Consider the following 20,913-nt stretch of genomic DNA (forward strand, 5'->3'; position numbering starts at 1 on the left):
AGAATGTAGTAGCAGAAGTTCCATTCTGTTACTGGCTACTGTCTTAGGTAGGTCACTTAATATTTGGGGCTTTGCTTCCTCATCTGTAAGATCAGAATAATATCCACACTCCCTTCCTCACAAGGTAATTATCAAGATCATATGAGATATGATGTGAATATATATTTTAAAAGGAAAAAAGTGCCATAGTAAATATAACATACTGTGATTATGAGGGACAGTACTTTTTAAAGAAAACTGCAAATTAAGCAAATACTTGGAAGCAAGACAAGCTGGATAAAGTTGTTATTTATAAGATTTTGCTGGTAAAACTGTAAGTTTTACATGAATTGACAATATAAGAAATATTCTTACCTCTTTTTTACAAAGGCTAAGTTTTTTAAGAATCTTACATTTTTCTTCTACTAGTTCAGAAACTTTTTTGGCAAGTTGTTTTTCCCTTCCTAAAAAAAAAAACAATGCTGTCATGTTTAAATTATCATAATGAAATGGATGAAAAATTTCAAAGTACAATGAAAAAATATTAAATAGAAAAAAAAAATAGCCTACCTAAATAAAGTCGGCTTTTAACCTGAAATAAATGAGTTTTAACAAAGAAATTACATTACGATGCATATTAAAACCATATATTCTAACACATCTAATGTACTAAGATTCTAATTTATGCTACAAATTTATGCTAATTTATGCTACAAATAGTAGTGACCCTTCATTATATTAAGACAATGAATTTTGCCTAGCCAGAGGAAAAAAATAGCCAATTTTTTTAACCTTTCTTCTCACTCAAATACTATAAAACTAGAAGTTTTCTTGGGAAAGCAAGTAGCAATACAGGCCGAGCTAGTATGAACACTGACATATGAAGAAATATATTAATATATAGAATAGCCAACATATGGAACAACAATAATTACAGAATATTTTGGAGACAAAAAGAGAAAAATTCAAAAGAATGTAAAAAGATAGGAAGAGAATGAAGGTTTTATCACAGAAGTAGAACAATCTTGCAACAAATTACCAAAAATATGTAATTTATGTTTTTAAACTGTATCTGGCTCTTTTCTTTAGTGTTAATCACCTTCATGTCCAACCTTGAGTGACTGGTCTAACTATAATTTTATTCTGTACTTAAAATAAATAATGTGCTAGCACACAGTACAGATCATTTAGTATAATGAACGTTCTGGTTACTTACCGAGTAAAAACCTCTGCACAAAAAGAGAATAACTGTAAAAAAGCCCACTGTAACTGCACATAACACCATTTCCCAGGGAAATCCATATAGATCAGTACCTGGTCGCATATCTTCAGGCAATGCTGCTACAACCTTCAACACAAAAAGAAATTTAAAAATCAATGGAAATTTTTTGCTATCAACAAGCATTATTAAACACCTGTGATGAGGAGGAGACACATGTAAACAACTTTGTATGAACAAGATATATACAGATAAATTGTATATAATCAACAGAAGAAAGGTTGAGCATTAAGAAAGATTGAGCAGGTAAGATTTTGGCTAGAACTTTAAGGAACCTAGGAGACAAAGGTTAAGATTTCACATGGGGTGCCACCAGGAAAAAAACACACATCTCCCACAAAAAATGTCTTGTGAGAGCAAGAGCAAGGACACCAGTGTCCCTTGTAAAAAAATATCATTATTTAAATTCCTTTTGAGAAGAAGTTTAGGTAAAGAAGATGCTACCTCTCTGAATCCAGAACTGAACTGTTGGAGAAGCCACCATGAAGAAGCCTCCAGACCACAAGTTGCACAAAATTGAACTTTGGGTGTGGTTGATTGAACATTTATTTGTATGTATACTTTTATGCCAAAGGGGACTGCCCCCTAATGGCTTTTTGTCAATGTGTTCAGCAATTATTGGTTTTATTCTTTTTTCTCTTATCCTCACATTATTGTAATCTTTAAATTGATTATGTTTTCATGATCCTTTGGAAAAAAATTAATTTTTTTGCAAATGATCACACGGGGGAATGTAAAAAATAGTCTCGAATACAGGACTACAATCCCCATGAGCCTTTGCTCCACTTCCCCAGAATGCCTTGTAATCTCACCTGGGCCGAGATCGAGAAGGGATTTAAACTGAGGAAAAGGCTTTTGAGGGGCTCTTTTGGAACTTCCGTTTTGGAGCAGAGGCGTCTCTTCCATGATGTGAGGTTATTTTGTCTAGGCCTCTGGCCTAGACACATGTTTCTTACTTGTATATTCTTAATCTTTAACCTTCAATAAACCTCTAAAAATTATAATACTCCTTGCAGAGAGAAACTAATTTCTACCTGCCTCAGTCTCCTCAGTCTCCCCTAAATTTTAATCATTACACCCTGAAGTGCAAAGTTAAGAAGAGCAAGGTATAATTAGAAGCCTGGGAAAGTAATATGGAGGCAGGTTATGTAGGGCTTTAAAAGCCATATGATTTTGAATTTCATCTTGGAGGCATGTGGAGTTTAATGAATATAGGGCTGACATGGTCAGAAATGGCTTTAGGAAGATCAATTTGACGAGTGGAGATGTGGGAAGAGACTTCTGGCAGGAAAAGCCACCAGGAGGCTACTGTAATCAGATGTGAAGTGATGAGGGCTTACAACAGAGAGGTGACAATGTTAGAGGAATGGAGAAGACCTCTGTGTGTATGAATGTATGAAAGATACTTGTAAAGGTAGAACTGACAGGGTTGGACAACAAATTAGATATGCACAAGGGGAAAAGAGGAGTAGAAAGAGAGATAAGATTTAGGTTGTAAGCTTTCCACTGTAATAGAAAAATCAGGAAAGGGGCAGGCCTTAGAGAAAAAATTAGTTCAGTTTTGAACATGTTGAGTTTAAGATGTCTACAGGAGAAGTGGCTAGGTGGCTCAGAGGATAGCTAAGCCCGGAGATGGAAGGTCCTGGATTCAAATCTCACTTCAGGCTCTACCTAGCTCTGTAACCCTGGGCAAATCACTTAACCCCAATTGTCTTGCCTTGGTACCAATTCTTAGAATCAAAAAAAAAGATGTTCATGGGGCATAACATCCAGTTCCAAATGTATAACAGGTAGCTAGAGAAGGCAGTCAGAAAAGAAGTTAAGGTTGGATAAGTAAATGTGAAAATTATTAGCATAAAGATGGAAAACAATCTCTAAGAGCTGATGAGATCAACAAGTGAAATATTGTAGGAGGGTATTTTAAAATGCCAGGTCTAACAAAAAACTAATAACCAAATAGTCTCTTTACAAAATTCTGGATGTGATTTCTAAAAGCTCTCAAATCAAATATTGAGTACAATATAATGGTGTTTTTTAGCTCTATAATATTTTGTTGGGATTACAAGATCATAGATACAGAACTGGAAAGGGCTTGGGTGCTTCATTTTTTTTTGTCTTCTTCTTTTCAGTGCCTAACAAAGAGCCAAAGACCTACCAGTTACTTTAAAAAAAAATGTATAAAGCAACATGCTGAAATATTATATACTTTATTTTTTAAAGCAAGCTGTATATAACAGATTCACAGTTTTACATGCAAGGCTATCTACTCATTGATTGGCCAAAGATGTCACATTTGGAATACAATTTAGTGTTTATAGCTTATTGTCTAAAAACCATCATTCTTCAATACTCTCTGTCCACCATTTTCTGCCTCTGTCATTATAGAAGTAAAAAGGACCAAACAGGACTCAAGGCCATTTTGTATTTTTCTCTATTTCCAGTGTTGCCATGGCAAAAGTGACTAGCCTAGAGGTGATGAGCTTATGTATTTAACAAATTATGTCACCTTTGAGGGTAATCATACTTAAAGGATCAATTGAAGAAATTGTGGGTGTTTATTTTCTCCAAAACTTAAGATTTAATTGGAAGAGGACAAAAAAACTGTTTCCAAGTATTTGCAGAGGCGTTAAGATTTAAAGAGGGATTATACTTATGCTGATAAGGAGATAGGAATAGAAATGGAAAAATGGCAAATTTAGGCTTTTTGTATGGTGAAAATTATGAACATCTCAGAATATTTTTAACTAATTGAAGGAAATGCTAAATTTTAGTTAGCAGTCAGAGAAAATAAAGTAATTTTCCTCCAACTTCATAATATGAAACATACTCTGAAGACCCTTTTGAAGGTCCACGTACCCAAGTTAAGAACACTTCATGGAAGGGAAAAGTTCCTAACAGTGAAAGGTGTTGAGCCACCTTGGAGGGTTAGTGTATTTCCCCGGCAATGGAAGTCTTTGAGAATTAAGTCATAGTTAATTATTTGTGATACTCAGACTAGATACAGTTGTGATATATTCTAAGTTTCATAAATTTGTAGCTAGAAGGAACCTCAGAGGTTCATTCCAGTATCATTTTAGAGACCAGGCAAGTTAGGCAAGAAATGTTTACTGACTTCCCAAACTGACAGAATCAGAATTTTAACTGATGTACTCTGGATGCAAAAAAAAAAAAATCCACCATACCATACTGCCTCATCAGAGGCCATGGTTTTATTAACAGTTCCTTTCATAGATTTCTCACCATCTCTTCTCTTGTATTTTCTGGGGTATCTAACACAGTAGATACATCTGAGCAGTTTTTCCCCCATCCCTTTCTTTTTAGTTAAAAAAACTATACTCTTAGATTTTTAAGACTCTAGGAAAACATATTTTACCAACTCTTCCCAGGTCTATTCCATCATTGACTAAGAACCCATCATTTTAAAATTTTAAGTTGTAGTCCAGAAATCCAATTCCTCTTAAACAGTTATTCCCTTCCCAAGTCGTCCCCTTGTCTAATGTTCTTTGGTTTCCAGGACGCTGCTCCTTGGTTAGTGTAAAGAATGTATGTTCTATTCCAAATAAATTACATTTATATATTATTTAAAGAGTTTCAAAACATGTTTTTGTCACAACCCTGTGAGGCAGGTATTGCATATATTATTCTCATTTAACAGATGACACTATTGACCACCTTTTCCTCCTAGACGTGCTTTCCTTTCTGGGTTTTCATGACAATACTCTGTCCTGGTTCACCTCTTTCCTATCTGTCTGAACCCCCCTCTTTCTTAATCTTCTTTGCTGGCACATCACTATTCCTAATTCTAGGTGTTCTCCTAATTCAAGGTTCTCTCCTTCTAATTTCCTGGTAACTTTATCCAATGCCCATAGGTTTTAACTATCACCTGGGAGCTGACTCCCAGACTGTCATATCCAATTCCAATGTTCCCCTGTAATCACCAATTGTCTATTGGTCATTTTAACCTGAAATTCCCAGAAATATCTCAAATTCAGCATGTCTAAAATTGAACTCATTATCTTTTCCCTTAAATCTATTCTAGTTCTGTTTCCCTTCCAAAACTCCTGAATTCTATCAAAGGCACCACCATCTTTCCAATGTCTTGGATTCATAATGTAGTCATTATCCTTGATTCTTCTCTTTCCTTTTCCCTTTCCCCATATAGTCAAACAGTTGACAAATACTACCATCAACTCTCATATCCAACCCCTTATCTCCATTCCTAAAGCTATCACCTTAGTTTAGATCCTCATCAGCTCTTATCTGGATTACTGTAAGAGTCTCTTAATTGCCTTCCTGCTTCAAATCTCTCACTACTTCAGTATACTACAAACTCTAATGCTAAAGTTATTTTCTTTAAATGTAGATCTGACCACATGACTTCCTTACTCAACCAATTTCAGTGCTTCCAATTACTTTTGAAATTTAATATAAACTCTTCTTTTTAAGAAGAGCTTATAGCTTAAAGAGGTTTTTAAAGGTCTTTACAACCTGGCCCCAACCCAGAGTCAATGAACTTCAACTATACTTCCACACTGTAGTTCAGCCAAAACAATCATTCTCGATTTTTAACTATCCTATACCCCTAGTCCAGTGATGGCAAACCTATGGCACAGGTGCCAAAGATGGCACATAGAGCCCTCTCTGTGGGCACGTAGTCGCCCTCCCCCTGCAAGAGTCTATTACTAGGCTGAGGGTATCCGGTTGAGCTGCTCCCCTCCCCCTTTCCACCATGCCTGATGAACATTTTTTCACATCACTCTCCCCTCTGCCCAGCAGCCCAATGAGAGTGCTTTCTCCCTCTCCTATTTGGAGTAATGAGGGGGCAGGGCATGCCTGACACTCAGTGCAGGGCAGGGGGCACAGCACACAGTGAGGCAGCAGGGGGCAGGAGGCAAGTATGGGGCTGGCATTTCATCTCTAAAAGATTTGCCATTACTGCTCTAGCCCATCATATGCTCTTCCTCTCCACTCACAAGACCAACTCAAGCCCCCATCACTGCTCACCTATACAACCACCTAATTGGTCTCCCTGAGTCCAGTTTCACCTCATATTCCAAACCATCCTCTGAACAACTACCAAATTGATATTCCTAAAGAGCAAGTCTGACCAGGTCCTTTTCCACAACTTCAGGAGTTTCCAACCGCCCCTAGTCTAAAACAAGAACTCAGGTGGCATTTAACGGCCCTCATAGTCTGACTCCAGCCTATCTTTCGGTTATTGATTTCATATTAAATCCCTCATGCACTCTACCTACATTCCAGTCAAATTGGCAATACTCAACTATCTTCAGCACAAGACATTCCATTTCTTACCTCAATGACTTTGGACAGACTGTCCCTCCTGCCTGGAATGCTCTTCTTTATGTCCACAACTTGGAATCCCTACATCCCTTGAAGAGGTTTAGCTGAAGTGTTACCTCCTACAGGAGAAGTCTTTCCTGGTTAGCCATCCCTACTCCTCAGGCATTGCATTGTATATATTTTGCATATGCTTCTTTGTGTATGTGTTGTTTTCCCTGACAGTAGAGTTGATTCAGCTAAGCCTGTCCCTGTGCTTCTGTGTTGTTCATGGTGGTCCACCACTCAATCATCAGGAAGCAACTGGAACTTCTTGTAGCATTTCTGTATCATAGGCAATCAGGAAGTCAAGTCAACAGACCAAACCATAGAATACTGAGCCAATTAAATCTCAAGATTAGTTTTGATCACCAGGCCTATGACTACGATAGGCCTGAGCCCTCCCTAAACAGTGAATTGTTGAGATTATTAGAAACTGATGGGTATTTTTCATATGGCATTTAGTTGACAGCTAGGTAAGCCTAGTGGATAAAGTATTGGACTTGGAGTTAGTAAAGCATGAATTTAAATCCATCCTTAAATCCTTATTAGCTATGTTGACTGGACAAGTCATTCAAACCTCTTTCAGCTTCATTTTCTCCATTTGTAAAATAGGAATGATAACAGCACCTACTTTACAGGATTGCTGTGGGAATCAAACAAGTTAACATATGTAAAGAAGTCTGTAAGCCTTAAAGTGCTAGATAAATATTATTATTAGGCAAAAGGGAACTATGCTATTTGAACTTTGTTAGAACACTTTGGTGCAAGGTACTAAGGACCATACTGTAGGCTCCCTAGAGCAGAGACTTTTCTAGAACTGAGGATATGAACAAATGCACCAAATACATTCCAAATGAAAAGTGGAGGAGCTATATGAATCTATTAGTGGAAAAAGCTTCTGCTCTTACTCCTACCAACTATAGCTCTCTTTCTCTCTGGACCCCAAATATGAGCTCCAGAAGAGCAGGGGCAACAGGAGTGATCTTTGCAGTCTTCTCCCTGGCACTGTGGGCACAGATGGGCAACTGTGAGGACCCAGAAGAGGCAGCCCCCACAGCAACACTCTCACTTGGCATAGAGGAACATTATTAGAGTCAATGAGTATAGCTATGCTCAACCAGCACAAGAGGCAGACCCAATATTGAGAGGTAGTGCTCAGGCAACACTGAGGAGGGAGAAAGAAACACACTGTACACCTTGACTCAGGAGAGCAGTGCTTTGCCCTAGCAGAGTAGACAGCATGTGACTCCAGAAAAATGAAGAAAAAAGGCAGGGACAGTAGGAAGTTGTACAGGGCGCAACAGAGACAGGCAATCAGAATGGACAGCAATATTGGCCCCAATGGAAGCAGACTCAGCAGTGACATAGACCCCAAAGGCAGTAAAGCAGACACCAGCATAACCCTTTGCTTACTGTAATTTGCAAATAAGGAGGTCCCTTCATATTGATGCCAACAGAGTACTTGGTGGTCACTGGATAACCACTTTCTAGAGAGGGAGTAGAGGACCACAGGCGGTACTGCTGGGAAGTGTCTTGTTTTCCTAGGGAGAAGTGAAACTATTTAACTCCCATGGAAAAAATTGAGCAGTTCCTCAGCAGAAGTTTCTAAAAGGTCAAAGATATGGCACATGATGGGGCTCAAAGAGAGGTAGATCTGGTGGATCAGGAAACACTGAAGGGACAATCATACTGGGCAATTCCTTGTACTGAATGCATGTAGAAAAAAAATAGCTTCTTGGCTATCTTACTACAGATCATCCTGACCTAGGATGAGTATGAATAATTCCACCAGAAATGCCATTTCTATGCTGTGGTCCCACTGTTCCTGTTCATTATCATTACTTTACACTGTAATCTGCAAAGATACATCTCACACTACATGGATCAGTTAGTGGGACTCAGATCTTATCAAGGACATAGGTGAAGTCAGGGAATTTTGGTCACTACTCTACTTCATATTCTATCACTCCTTCAGAGGGCTGTGGCATTATTTGTTTCAGGAAGGAGATAGGGTAGAGGATATGGAGGGTTTTGTTTTTCTCACTCTCCTCCCAAACCTATGCTAGGCTTCTTGTATCCTCCAGACTAGGGCTATCTAGTAGTGATCCTAAGGGCATTTAAGTGTTTTTAAAAAACCTATTAGATCTTTAGGACCCTGCCATCAAAGGGTGGGATATAATAGGTAAAACATCCTAAAGCCATACCTCTCATTCCCAATGGGCTAATCTAATTTTTCTTTGGAACACATATTAAAACTATTTTATGGTCAAATGGCTGTCATTTTCTGATAATCTAAGTACAAAAAAAGTCAAAGATAGCACCTATGAACAGCAGACCAACATGGCCAACATTGAAAGGGATACCTAAATGAATCAAATCGGAATTCTTGCTAAATATCCTTTTCCTAGGAGCAGCTGAGTGGCTCAGTAGATTGAGAGCCAGGCCTAGAGATGGAAGGTCCTAGGTTCAAATTTGGCCTCAAAAACTTCCCAGTTGTATGACCCTGGGCAAATCACTTAACCCCCACTGCCTACCCCTTACCACTGTTCTGCCTTAGAACCAATACACAGTACTGATTTTAAGAGGGAAGGTAAGGGTTTTTTAAAATAGATAAATAAATAAATAAACATCCTTTTCTTGCCACAGCTAAGTAAACTTCCTTTTATTACCTGTGGGGTGGTTTAAAAGTGTCTCATTCCAATACAATTCTGAAACTGAAGCACTACTCCTGCCCTACAACTAAAGGGTGGATAGGAAAACAGGTACTTATTTATGAACTGCATATTGGTACATTTTTTTCAGTAACATGGAAATTTATAATAATTGCCGCTAATATGTAGTGCGTACAGAGCCACATTTGGTTCAAAGGACCATAGATTTAGAAAGGACTTCTGAGCCATCTAATCCAACCCCCTTCACTGCAGTGCCTAGCAAAAGGTCTAGCAAATACTAGATGTTTAATAAATATCTCGTGTTTACAGATGAGGAAACTGGGGTTCAGCAAGTTAAGTGACTTTCCCAAGGTTACACAAGTTTAAGTGTCAGCGTCGTTTTTGAAAATAGATCCTCTGAAATGAACCCACCTTGCCTCTGAAGCTTAGCGGAACAACCCTGTGCAAGTCACTTGACCTCAGTTTCCTGCGAAATGGGCCAGAGGTCTCTGAGCAAAATGTACGATCTTAGGGGAGCCACAGTCATTCATCTACTGCAGGACGATGGCATAAATCTCGACGGAGGGGGACTCTTCATTCCGTACCCACAGGACTGCCAGCGGCTTCCTAGTCCCCAGCCCTGCTCCTCCCACTAACCCCGGACTTCACACCTTCCCCTACCCTACCCACCCCGCCTCCGGCCCCAGCCCCGGCCTCAGCTTGAGCTCACGTTGCGTAGCTTCTCCAGAACTACCCCGTAGTAAAGCTGAGCGGCAGCCCCAGGCCTTTCCACGGCTTCAAGGGCCATTCCGGAGCCCGCTCCGGTAGCCATGGTCCCGACTTAGGGGAGCAACCCCGGCGACCTCCACTCGGGAAGCCCACAGCGGGCCCCGCTCCGGGGGCTGGCACCTAGGCAACTGAGGAGTACCACTGGAGGAGCCGGCAAGGGGGAAAAGATGGGATAGGCTACGTGGGGTAAAAGACTCATACCTTTCCCATTACTGCCTCCAGCTTACCTTGCTCTTCATTCTAACTCTAAATTAATGAACAGCCGACTTTGGAGACAGGAGCCATTTCCGCAATCCGCACACACTCAAGCTCCGCCCCACCCCCGTTTTTGGTTTCGACCAAATGGCAGAAGGCTGTGCGCGGAGCAGGGGGCGGGGCCAAAGAGCTGAGGTTACTCTCCGGCTTTCTTTTTTAAAGAAGCTGAAGGATTGCTGCGAGTTAAGTACCTTTAAGTCTATGTCTGGCGTAAAAGGCGGAGGAATAACAGATTCCGCTCAATCCTTCCTACATTTGCAATTGGTCACTGAGCTCTTTGAACATGGGAAAAATGAACTAGGACTGGAAGTGGGAGGGGCAGAGTAGAATCTGGTTGATCCCTCTTAAAGGAGAAAGCGCCTGGAGGCTGCTGCAGCCGGACGCAACTCTCTCCCAGGGGGGCATAGGGACTACATCCCCCATAATCCATCTGAGCTCGGGGGAAAGGCTGACGACGCATGCGTTGATGTGAGCTGTTCATTCCCTACAGCCTTCACTCAAAGTGGGCAGATTACTATGCAAACTACTACCTACCTCAACTGGCCTGGATGACTCTTCCACCAACACCCGCTGGGTATGGGATCTTAATCCCGACACTACAGCATCATCCCACCACTGTTCTCTCCAAACGACTCAGAGGGTTTATCTAGTGCGAGACTCTTATGTAAAACAATCAACCAATAAGCATTTATAAAACACCCCTTTGCCAGGCACTGGGGGTGGTAGAAAGGCAAAAGCGAAACATGGTTTCATTGGTTAGAATCGAAAGCGTGGCAGACCTTTGGACTCTTGGGAAAGAGTTAGGGTAGCTTTGGCCAGGGTAAAGTCTAACCTCCATATAAAAGAAGCAAAGACTGAGAAGTCCAGTCAGACAATACACACAAGAGTCCTAGCTACTTGACTAACTTTAAAATCTTTTGTTGTGGTTAATTGACTTATCTAGGAATGACCAAAGTGCTTGACCATTGTTAAAAGTGTAGGAGTGTGAGATGTACTCTTTGAGAAGAAAAGACAAAAGAAACAATGAGCCCACAGTCCATTGTTTTTTAAACCCTTCCCTTCCCTCTGGGAATCTATGCTACATAAGAATTGATTCCTAAGCATAAGAATGTTTGTGGTTTGACCCAGGGTCATACATCTAGGTAATGTCTGAGAATACTTTTAAAAACAGGACCTCCCATCTCTAGACCTGGGTCTCAAATTCATTGTGTCACCTACCTGCCCTGATAAATGGTTTTTAAACTCAGTTTTTATATCTACATTTAAATTTCTTGAATAAATTGCTCTAGGCTGAATGTGATTATCAAAGACTTCTACTTGTGCCCTTTTAAGAGTATTCATCAAGTACCTATGTACTTAATCATTTACTGTTTGAATTGTTACTGAAATGACAGGCTCTCCCTTAAAGGCCTCCAAAACTTGAAAGATTTGTCTCATTCAAGTTTTAGCCAGCTTTTATTAAGTACAAGACTAAATTTTGAGTAAGATGAGGCCTACCTATCCTGAAAAAAAATCTGTTGTTTCCAAGAATCTGAAATTCCAGATGTATCAGATTTAAGTAGGGTGTCTTATTAATAATAGCCCATATTCATTCTGGGTTTTTTTTTTTCCTTTGCTGGATCCTCATCCAGGCTTTACATGCTAACTCCAAGGCTCTGTCCTGGGCTTTCTTCTCTTTTGCCTCAATACCATTGCCTCTGTACTTATGGTCCCTCAGATTCGATTATCATGATTATCATAACTGGTTCTCAGATTTATTTATTCAACACTAACCTCTCTTCTGATTTTCCATCTCTATTTACTTACTGGACATTTCAAAAGTGATGTCCTCTTAAATTCAACATATCCAAAAATTATTTCATTATCTTTCCATACTATATGTTCTCTCCTTCCAAAATTCCCTATTACTGTTGAAAGCACAACTTTCCTACCTGTCATCTAGGCTCAAAACTTAGGTGTCATCCTCCACTCCTCACTCTTCCTTCTCTTCCACCTCCATATCCAATCTTTTGCCAAATCCTGCTGATTACAATATCATACACACATGGACAACCATCCTCACATTCACATATACCATTATCTCCTCTAACTCTCAGTGGCACTCATCACTTCACACAGGGACTATTTCAATAGCCTTCCAGTTAATGTCTTTCCCTCCTCTTGTCCATCCTCCCATCACTTATCAAAGTAATTTTCCTAAAACCACAGATATTGTCATGTCATTCCCTCATTTGATAAACTCCAGTGTCTCCCTATTGACTTTTAAACCCTTACCTTCTGTCTTAGAATCAATACAGAACAGCAGTAGGGGCTAGGCAATCAAGGTTAAGTGACTTGCCCAGGGTCTCACAGGTAGGATACTCTGAGGCCACATTTGAACCCAGATGCTCCAGACTCTAGGCTTAACACTATCACCTGGTGACATAGTTGCCCTCTTAGTTTGATTTTTAAAACCTTTCACAATCTGTAAGATCTTTCCAATCTACTTATTCCTTACTTTCATCCACTTACTCAGTGACTCTATGACCCTGGCTTTCTTGCTTTTCTTAACACAAGGCATTCCATCTCCTTTCATTGACTGCCTCTCTACCTCCTGGATTTCCTGTCCTTCAGGTCCCAGTTTAAAAGTCTCCCAGGGGGCAGCTGGGTAGCTCAGTGAATTGAGAGCCAGATCTAGAGATGGGAGGTCCTAGATTCAAATCTGACCTGAGACACTTCCCTGGGCAAGTCACTGAACCTTCCTTGCCTAGCACTTACCACTCTTCTGCCTTGGAACCAATATACAGTATTGATTCTAAGATGGAAGGTAAAGGTTAAAAAAAAAAAAGGTCTGCCAGAAGTTTTTTACGCCCACCCCCACATCCAAATGTCTCTCTGAAATTACCCCCCATCCTATCAGTACCTTGTTTAGACATAGTTGTTTGCATGTTTTTCTCCCCCATTACACTGTGAACTCCTAAAGAGCAGAGATTATTTTTGCCCCTCTTTATGTCCCCATTGACTTGATTCTTAAACAGAAACTCTCTATCACTTGAAAAAAATGGTTTTAATGAACCAACCTACTTTTATTTTCCTCTCCAATGTAGTGACAAGTCATTAATGTTACTTCCCAAAGTATCTTTTTCCATGACAACTAATATACATTTCCCAAATACTAGTGTAATGAAAAAAGATTTATGGAATCTCAGATCCTATAAAATGTTTTCCAAAATAAATCCAGTCTAGCATAAGACCATAGGGTATATGACCTGAGGGGATCCTGTCTAACTTCCTTTTACAGATGAAAAAATTTCCCAAGGTCACAAGAAATGAGTGGCAAAGCTGAGCTCTTGTGACCCTAGTTAAGTCACTGAACCCCCATTGCCTAGACCTTATCACTCTTCTGCCTTAGAGTCAATACTTGGTATTGATTCCAAGATAGAAAGTAAGAGTTTAAAAAACAAACTAGACCTTGAACCCAGATCCCTTCATTCTAATTCCATCACTCTCCATTACAAAGCAGTGGGTTGTTTTTTGTTTGTCTTTTGGTTAAGTTTTTTTGCCAAAAGAATATCAAAATTGTCTCCTTAATTTAGCAAAAGTGAGGCTTATGTCTTCCTTAAGTCACACTGCAATCTTGCAGTTTGCCACATAGGGTTACTCTAAGACAGGAAGTAAGTGTTAAAAAACCAAAAAACAAAAAAAAAATCTTTATCATGTCCATAACTTGAGAAGATTCTAGAACAACACAGACATATGCTGGCACTTTGGGTTGCATGGTAATTCTGCCAAGACCAGCTATTTTCAGGGACCTCCCAAGTCATTTGAATCTCTTTATATCTTGTTAATAACACAACACAAACAGATTCTGTTACCCTAAGACAACACATTTATCTCAATAATGTGTAACCTAATTACTTGCCAACATGAATGGTTGTAACATCAGAAAAGAAAAAAACATGTCTAAAATCTTCCCAGGAACATGTGCGTGGCAAAACTTACATGTTATTGCCACATAACAAGAGCTATGTGGCTGGATACCAAACCCAGCCTCTCTTCTAAAAGTTTTCTATGCAAAAACTTACCTCCTCCTCTAAATCCTCCATCTGCATTTTGAAAAGATCCTAGCATGTCCCAAAAGTCTACTGTAGTTTCACTAAAAAGCCTTACATTTCTTTCAGAAGTTCCCGGAGTCAAAGAAATCCTGGATACTTGTTTCTAAAAAGGAGATCCTGTTTTGACACTTGTGCAAGGGTAAAGGGGTGCCACAGGTAGAGTCACGACTACCAACACTATATCTGATTTCATGGTCAGCTTCTCTCCTTAAACTGAACTTTCTTTTAAACATACACTCACTTAATCTTTCTTTTTTAAACTACTGAACAGAAAATATTAGTTTGTCATATTATAGACATTTGTGAATGTCCAAGATTGAGGGTTTTTTTAACAATATGATTTATTTTTTTTCTTCACTTCCTCTCCCTCTACTTCTTCATTTAATTAAGTCTAATCATTTTTCTGTTACCATGTGGCATTTCATTTTTTCTTCATTCCAAATTAGAAAGTAATTTTTTTTTTGCTATTGAGATTTAAGCATCAAACTCCCTAGGCAGTTATGAATTATCTACAGTATGAATTTCTTTTGACAAAGTCTTAGAGTTAGAAAGAAATGGAAATTTTTTGATTAATTTTTAATTAATTTAATTAATTTTGATTAATTTTTGCCAAACTGGATGCACTCAATAAATTTGACCATCGAGTCCTAGAATTTCAAACAGGAATTAAATATTGGAATATTTTATTCTAATCCTGTCATTCTACGGATGAGGAAGTCAAGGCATATGGAAATTAAGAGATTTACCCACAGTCACAGACAAGATTTGAGCCTAGATCAAGCCCAAAAGTCAATAAGCATTTATTAAATTCCCTACTATGTGCTAGACCTTGGGCTTACCCCTCTTTGCCTCCATTTCCTCATCTGTAAATTTGTACTAGAGAAGAAAATGACAAACTACTGCAGAGTTTTGCCAACAAAACTCCAAATGGGGTCATGAAGAGTCAGACACAATTAAAATGACTGACAACAATGAATGAAATGACAACAAATGTGCTAGACGCTGCTCAGTTCTTGTCTCTGACTGGTTCCACAATGCTTTCCACAAAACTAATAGTTCTCAAAGTGCAGTCTGAGGATTCCTGGGGTCCCCAAGATTCTTTCAGGGGGGTCCATGAGATGAAAACTATTTTCAAAATAATCCTATAGGGCTATTTGTTTATTAAAATATTTGTTTATTTTCCAACTACATATCTAATGAAACCAGATTTTATTCATATACTTCAGCAAAAACATCTTGAGACAGATGAACTGCAGAAGCAGATATAAGAATCTAGCAGTCTTCTATTTAGCCCATCATTAAAGAGATTTGCAAAAATATGTAAAAGAATGCCATTGTCTTCACTTTTTTACTTATTTTGGAGAACTTGGTTGTTTTTCATTAAAAAAAAAAAGTTAACCTGCAATGATCTTATTGTTATTTTATAACGAATTAATATTTTAAAAATTTTAGTTGTCATGTCTAATATGATAAATATTAATAGATATAACTCTCACAAATAAAAGCTGTTTGTGATCTTAAAGAATTTTTAAAAGTATAAAAGCAGGGGGCAATTAAGTGACTTAGTACAGAGCCAGGCTTGGAGTCAAGAGGTCCTGCGTTCAAATGTGGCCTCAGACACTTCCTAGCTGTGTGATTCTGGGCAAGTCACACCATGTATCGATTCTAAGATGGAAGGTAAGGGTTTAAAAAAAAAAAGTAAAGGAATCTTGACCAAAAAGTTTGAGAATTGCAAATGATCAACTTGTTGCTAGTATCTTTAGTATCATATTGCAAGCTTAGTAATGGATAGATACTCTGACCTACCTCAAAGGGGCCCCATCTCAAATCTTTTAAGCACAAGTTCTATTGAACTAATTGCTGTAAATAATATAGGGTTGCAAGACTGAATCCTTAGAAGAAAACCAAACAATTGCTGAGCTACCTGTTCTTTCTTAGAATCCTGATGATGCAAGAGTTGTTCCCATCATTTATTTAATCTAGAATTACTGGTTGAACAAGATCTGGGCAATTTTACTCTTTACTGAATAGAGAAATATAGCATTCAGGTAAAAATGCAAATATGTTTTAAAATTCATACAAATACTTTGAACTGTAGAATAGCTAAAAAAATTATCTGAAGAGAGTTTATTTCATTTACTTATCTCTTGAAAACTATACTTTTCAGGAGGTTTGACTCAAGAATGCATACATCTAAGTTCCCTCCTTGCCCTTCTTTCTTTAACTGCTAGCTTTACCCACTTATGTCCAGGAGGATGTTTCAAAATATTGACGACATCATCATCTAAAAGATTAGTAGATGACTCCTAAGTTAATATTAATAACTATCTGTGTTTTTCTTTCTAGAATGTCCAAACTTAGACATTTTGGAAATGTTAGAACTTAACAAATATTATGTCCACCTGCATGTGATTTTTTTCTGTTCTTGAATCTATATATGAAACTAAAATCCTTCAAAGAGTAATGATCTACTTCCTAAAGAAGTCTGTCTCCACCTTAACCAACTGTTTGTCATTGTTACTATATTTTTAAAACTTTCAGCTTTTTTGCAATTTTTGCTAATAAACAAAGAAAGTAGATTTTATTCTATAATAGTAATATTAACTCAAGTCTTTTATACAATAAAACTAAAATGTGTTCTGTACAAAAGCTAACAAAATTACCTGAGAATTGAAGACATTATTACTTGGAATATTTGGACAAAAAATTTCACACATCAGTTAAGATTGTGTGAGCAATCTTTTTGTTTTTTTTTTTAACCCTTACTTTCTGTCCTAGTAACAATTCTAAGACAGAAGGGCAAGAGCTAGGCAAACAAGATCAAGTGACTTCCTTCAGGCTTAGCACTCTGTCTACTGTGCCACCTAGCTGCACCTACATTAGTAATCTTGCTTAGAAGCTCTGTAATAACAAAAGTATATTAAAATATTCCCTTAGGAGTAAATGAATGAAGCATTTATCAAAAATAAAGCAATTATCACAATGCAAAGCATTGTACTAAGAGCTAGGACTACATAGAAAAGTCAGTCTTTGTTCTCAAGAAACTCACATTTTAATAGGGGGACTGTGAAAGAGAATTCTTTACTCTATTGCCTATAGAAGTTAACACTAACTTAAGTACATCACTAGATTGTGAAGATAGAATTAACCCTCCTTTGTTTACCTTCTGATTGAATCAACACAAGCTTGAACAAGGTGGAGGAGCTCAAAAACTGCTTAATGAATTCACACTCTACTTAGTGCCAGGTGAGAAGCTAGCAAGATACTTGGAGAGATCCACCCTTTTTTCTAACTCAAACAGGCAGAAACTTTTGAATTCTTTTAAGAGTTCACACACTCAGAATCGTGTGAATCCAACTGGGTGACAACTCAGAAACATGTGAATCTTAGGAGGAGAGGTTAACACCTTTAGAAGTGAGAAGTCAATCCCACAGACACTGCCCCTGGACAGTGCAAGACAATTTGGAAACTGTGATTGGCCCCTTTGAAGAGGGGTAAGGACAAGAAACCACTGTAAAAGACACAAAATCCTTCAATTGGGGCAGTCTTCTAAAGTTGAGTCTTGTTGAAAGTGTCTCCTGGAGATAGTCTTCAAGGGAACTTCACTGGAGACTGTGGCTGGGGTTGTAGTTTCAACTTAGACTCTAACTCCTGGACTACTTTGTTGGATGTGAATCTTAAAACTACTCAGACTCTACTTTAGAAGATTTGATTAAGGTATTCCCCATTTTTAACAATGAAGATACTTGATTAGGAATGTATTGAGAAGTTTTAAAATTACTCCACCCTACTCAAACAGTGCCTTAGGGAAAGATAAAGTTATAAACTCCTGATTGAACAATGAAAGTCCCCAACTCACACCTTATAGTAAAGCCAAAACCTTAAGTTAGGTGGTCTATTTTTAGATCTAATACAAAAAGGTGCTAAGTACCGATAAAGGTTAAATTAGTACCTAAAAAGTCAAGTAACTTACAAAAGGCAAGCTTAACAAAAGAGGTGTGATGTACTCAATTATCTAACCAGAGAAGGTGAGAACAAAAGAAGATGAGAACTAAGAATGGGCAGTCCTGGAAAAAAGTGTCTACTGTGATTGGTAGACATGAAAATTTAGGGGAGGTAACATAAGAGAAAATTTCTTTAAAAGGAAGAGGTAAAAGATAAATTGGTAGTTGGAGTTCAGGGAGATTTTGAATGGAGTTTGCGATTGAATTCAGTTTGGAGAAGATTTCAGTTGGGAGGGAAAGAACCCAGCTTGGAGATGATCTTGTGGTGAGTGATAAAGACTGACTCGCTCTCCCTTAGACTCAGGCCTAGGCCATTTTGGCCTAGGCCTTTTTCTACTGATTGGCTTATCCTGAGCCAGAGCAATTTAAATTAATTCTCTCTCTCTCTCTCTCTCTCTCTCTCTCTCTCTCTCTCTCTCTCTCTTCTCTCTCTCTCTCTCTCTCTCTCTCTCTCTCTCTCTCTCTCTCTCTCTCTCTCTCTCTCTCTCTCTCTCTCTCTCTCTCTCTCTCTCTCTCTCTCTCTTTCTCTCCTTCCCTTAATTCCTTCATTTATATTAATTAAAATCTCCATAAATCCCCAGCTGACTTGGGTATTTTTCATATTTGGGAATTTCCCATGGCGACCACTTATTTTAGATTTTAAGTCAAAACACTAAAATTATCTTTACAGTTTGGCCAAAATCTTTACAGTTTTTGGCATTTACAGTTTTTAACATTGACATGGGTGAGTGAGAAGAACTGACTCTTTTCCTAGTTTCCTAAAAGACTAGCTTCCATCTTGAAGGAGGCCACTTGATTACTCACTACCAGCCCTCCTGGCTGAGGACTAGTATAGGTATTTTCTCTAACCTCTCTCACATTTCTCTACTTTATTGTGCCCTCTCTATTTTGGTAAATAAGCTTCTGACTTGAAATATAATAATTTCAGTGACCACGTTATTTCATATAATTTAAGAAATTGAACAGGCCATCAAAGAACTCTCAAAGAAAACATCCCCAGGGCCTGATAGATTCAAAAATGAGTTCTATCAAACATTCAAAGAACACCAAATCTCAATACTATATAAACTATTTGACATAATAAGCAAAGAGGGAGTTCTACCAAATTCATTCTACAACACAAATATGGTACTGATCCCAAAGCCAGGCAGGCCAAAAACAGAGAAAGAAAACTACAGACCAATCTCCTTAATGAACATAGATGCAAAAATCTTAAACAAGATACTAACGAAAAGACTCCAGCAAGTCATTACAAGGATTATTCACTTTGATCAGGTAGGATTTATACCAGGAATGCAAGGATGGTTTAATATCAGGAAAACCATGCACATAATCGATCATATCAACAAGTAAACCAAAAAAAATCACATGATTATCTCAATAGAAGCAGAAAAAGCCTTTGACAAAATACAACACTCATTCCTATTGAAAACACTAGAAAGCATAGGAATAGAAGGATCCTTCCTAAAAATAATAAACAATATCTATCTAACACCATCAGTCAACATCATCTGCAATGGGGATAAACTAGATGCATTCACAATAAGATCAGGAGTGAAACAATGATGCCCCTTATCACCATTATTATTCAACATTGTACTAGAAACACTAGCAGTAGCAATTAGAGAAGAAAAAGAAATTGAGGGTATTAAAATTGGCAATGAGGAGGCCAAGCTATCACTCTTTGTGAATGACATGATGGTCTACTTAAAGAATCCTAGAGAATCAACTAAAAAGTTAGTGGAAATAATCCACAACTTTAGCAAAGTTGCAGGATACAAAATAAACCCAAAAAAGTCATCACCATTTCTATATATCTCCAACATATCTCTGCAGCAAGAATTAGAAAGAGAAATTCTATTCAAAATCACCTTAGACAATATAAAATACTTAGGAATCTATTTGCTGAGACAAACACAGGAACTATATGAACACAACTACAAAACACTTTCCACACAACTAAAACTAGATTTGAGTAATTGGAAAAACATTAACTGCTCAAGGGTAGGATAAGCCAATATAATAAAAATGACCATCCTTCCCAAACTTATCTACCTATTTAGTGCCATACCCATTGAACTTCCAAGAAACTTTTTTTCTGAACTAGAAAAAATCATAACAAAGTTCATATGGAAGAACAAAAGATCAAGGATATCCAGGGAAATAATGAAAAACAATGCAAAGGAAGGTGGCCTTGCAGTCTCAGATCTCAAACTATACTATAAAGCAGTGGTCATCAAAACAATTTGGTAAGATTAGGCTATATATATATATATATATATATATATGTAAATATATATATATAAATATATATATACACAATAAGGCTAAGAGACTGAAAGGAGGATCAGTGGAATAGACTTGGGGTACATGAACTCAGCAAGACAGTCTATGACAAACCCAAAGACCCCAGTTTTGGGGACAAAAATCCATTATTTGATAAAAACGGCTGGGAAAATTGGAAGACAGTGTGGGAGAGATTAAGTTTGGATCAACACCTCATACCCTACACCAAGATAAAT

At 38.0% G+C, this 20,913-nt stretch overlaps 1 protein-coding gene across 20 annotated transcripts in view; it reads right to left on the bottom strand.

Annotated features, from left to right (window-relative positions):
- Positions 1-20,913, bottom strand: part of MIA2 (MIA SH3 domain ER export factor 2) — a 139,044-nt gene that overhangs the window by 74,327 nt on the left and 43,804 nt on the right. For 8 of the 20 annotated variants that reach the window (XM_056810984.1, XM_056810983.1, XM_056810987.1 and 5 more), the window contains 3 exons: positions 1,196-1,327; positions 550-571; positions 355-443 (listed from right to left, as the gene is read on the bottom strand). In XM_056810984.1, the coding sequence (XP_056666962.1) occupies positions 355-443; positions 550-571; positions 1,196-1,327 (243 nt within the window). Of the gene's footprint in view, positions 1-354; positions 444-549; positions 572-1,195; positions 1,328-8,011; positions 8,140-9,979; positions 10,165-10,239; positions 10,684-10,827; positions 10,969-14,357; positions 14,511-20,913 lie in introns of those variants that run through there. The other 12 variants (XM_056810992.1, XM_056810995.1, XM_007473170.3 and 9 more) reach the window with 8 other exon arrangements.

This window comes from Monodelphis domestica, chromosome 1 (genome assembly GCF_027887165.1).
Source record: "Monodelphis domestica isolate mMonDom1 chromosome 1, mMonDom1.pri, whole genome shotgun sequence".
In the NCBI taxonomy this organism is placed as follows: domain Eukaryota; kingdom Metazoa; phylum Chordata; class Mammalia; order Didelphimorphia; family Didelphidae; genus Monodelphis; species Monodelphis domestica.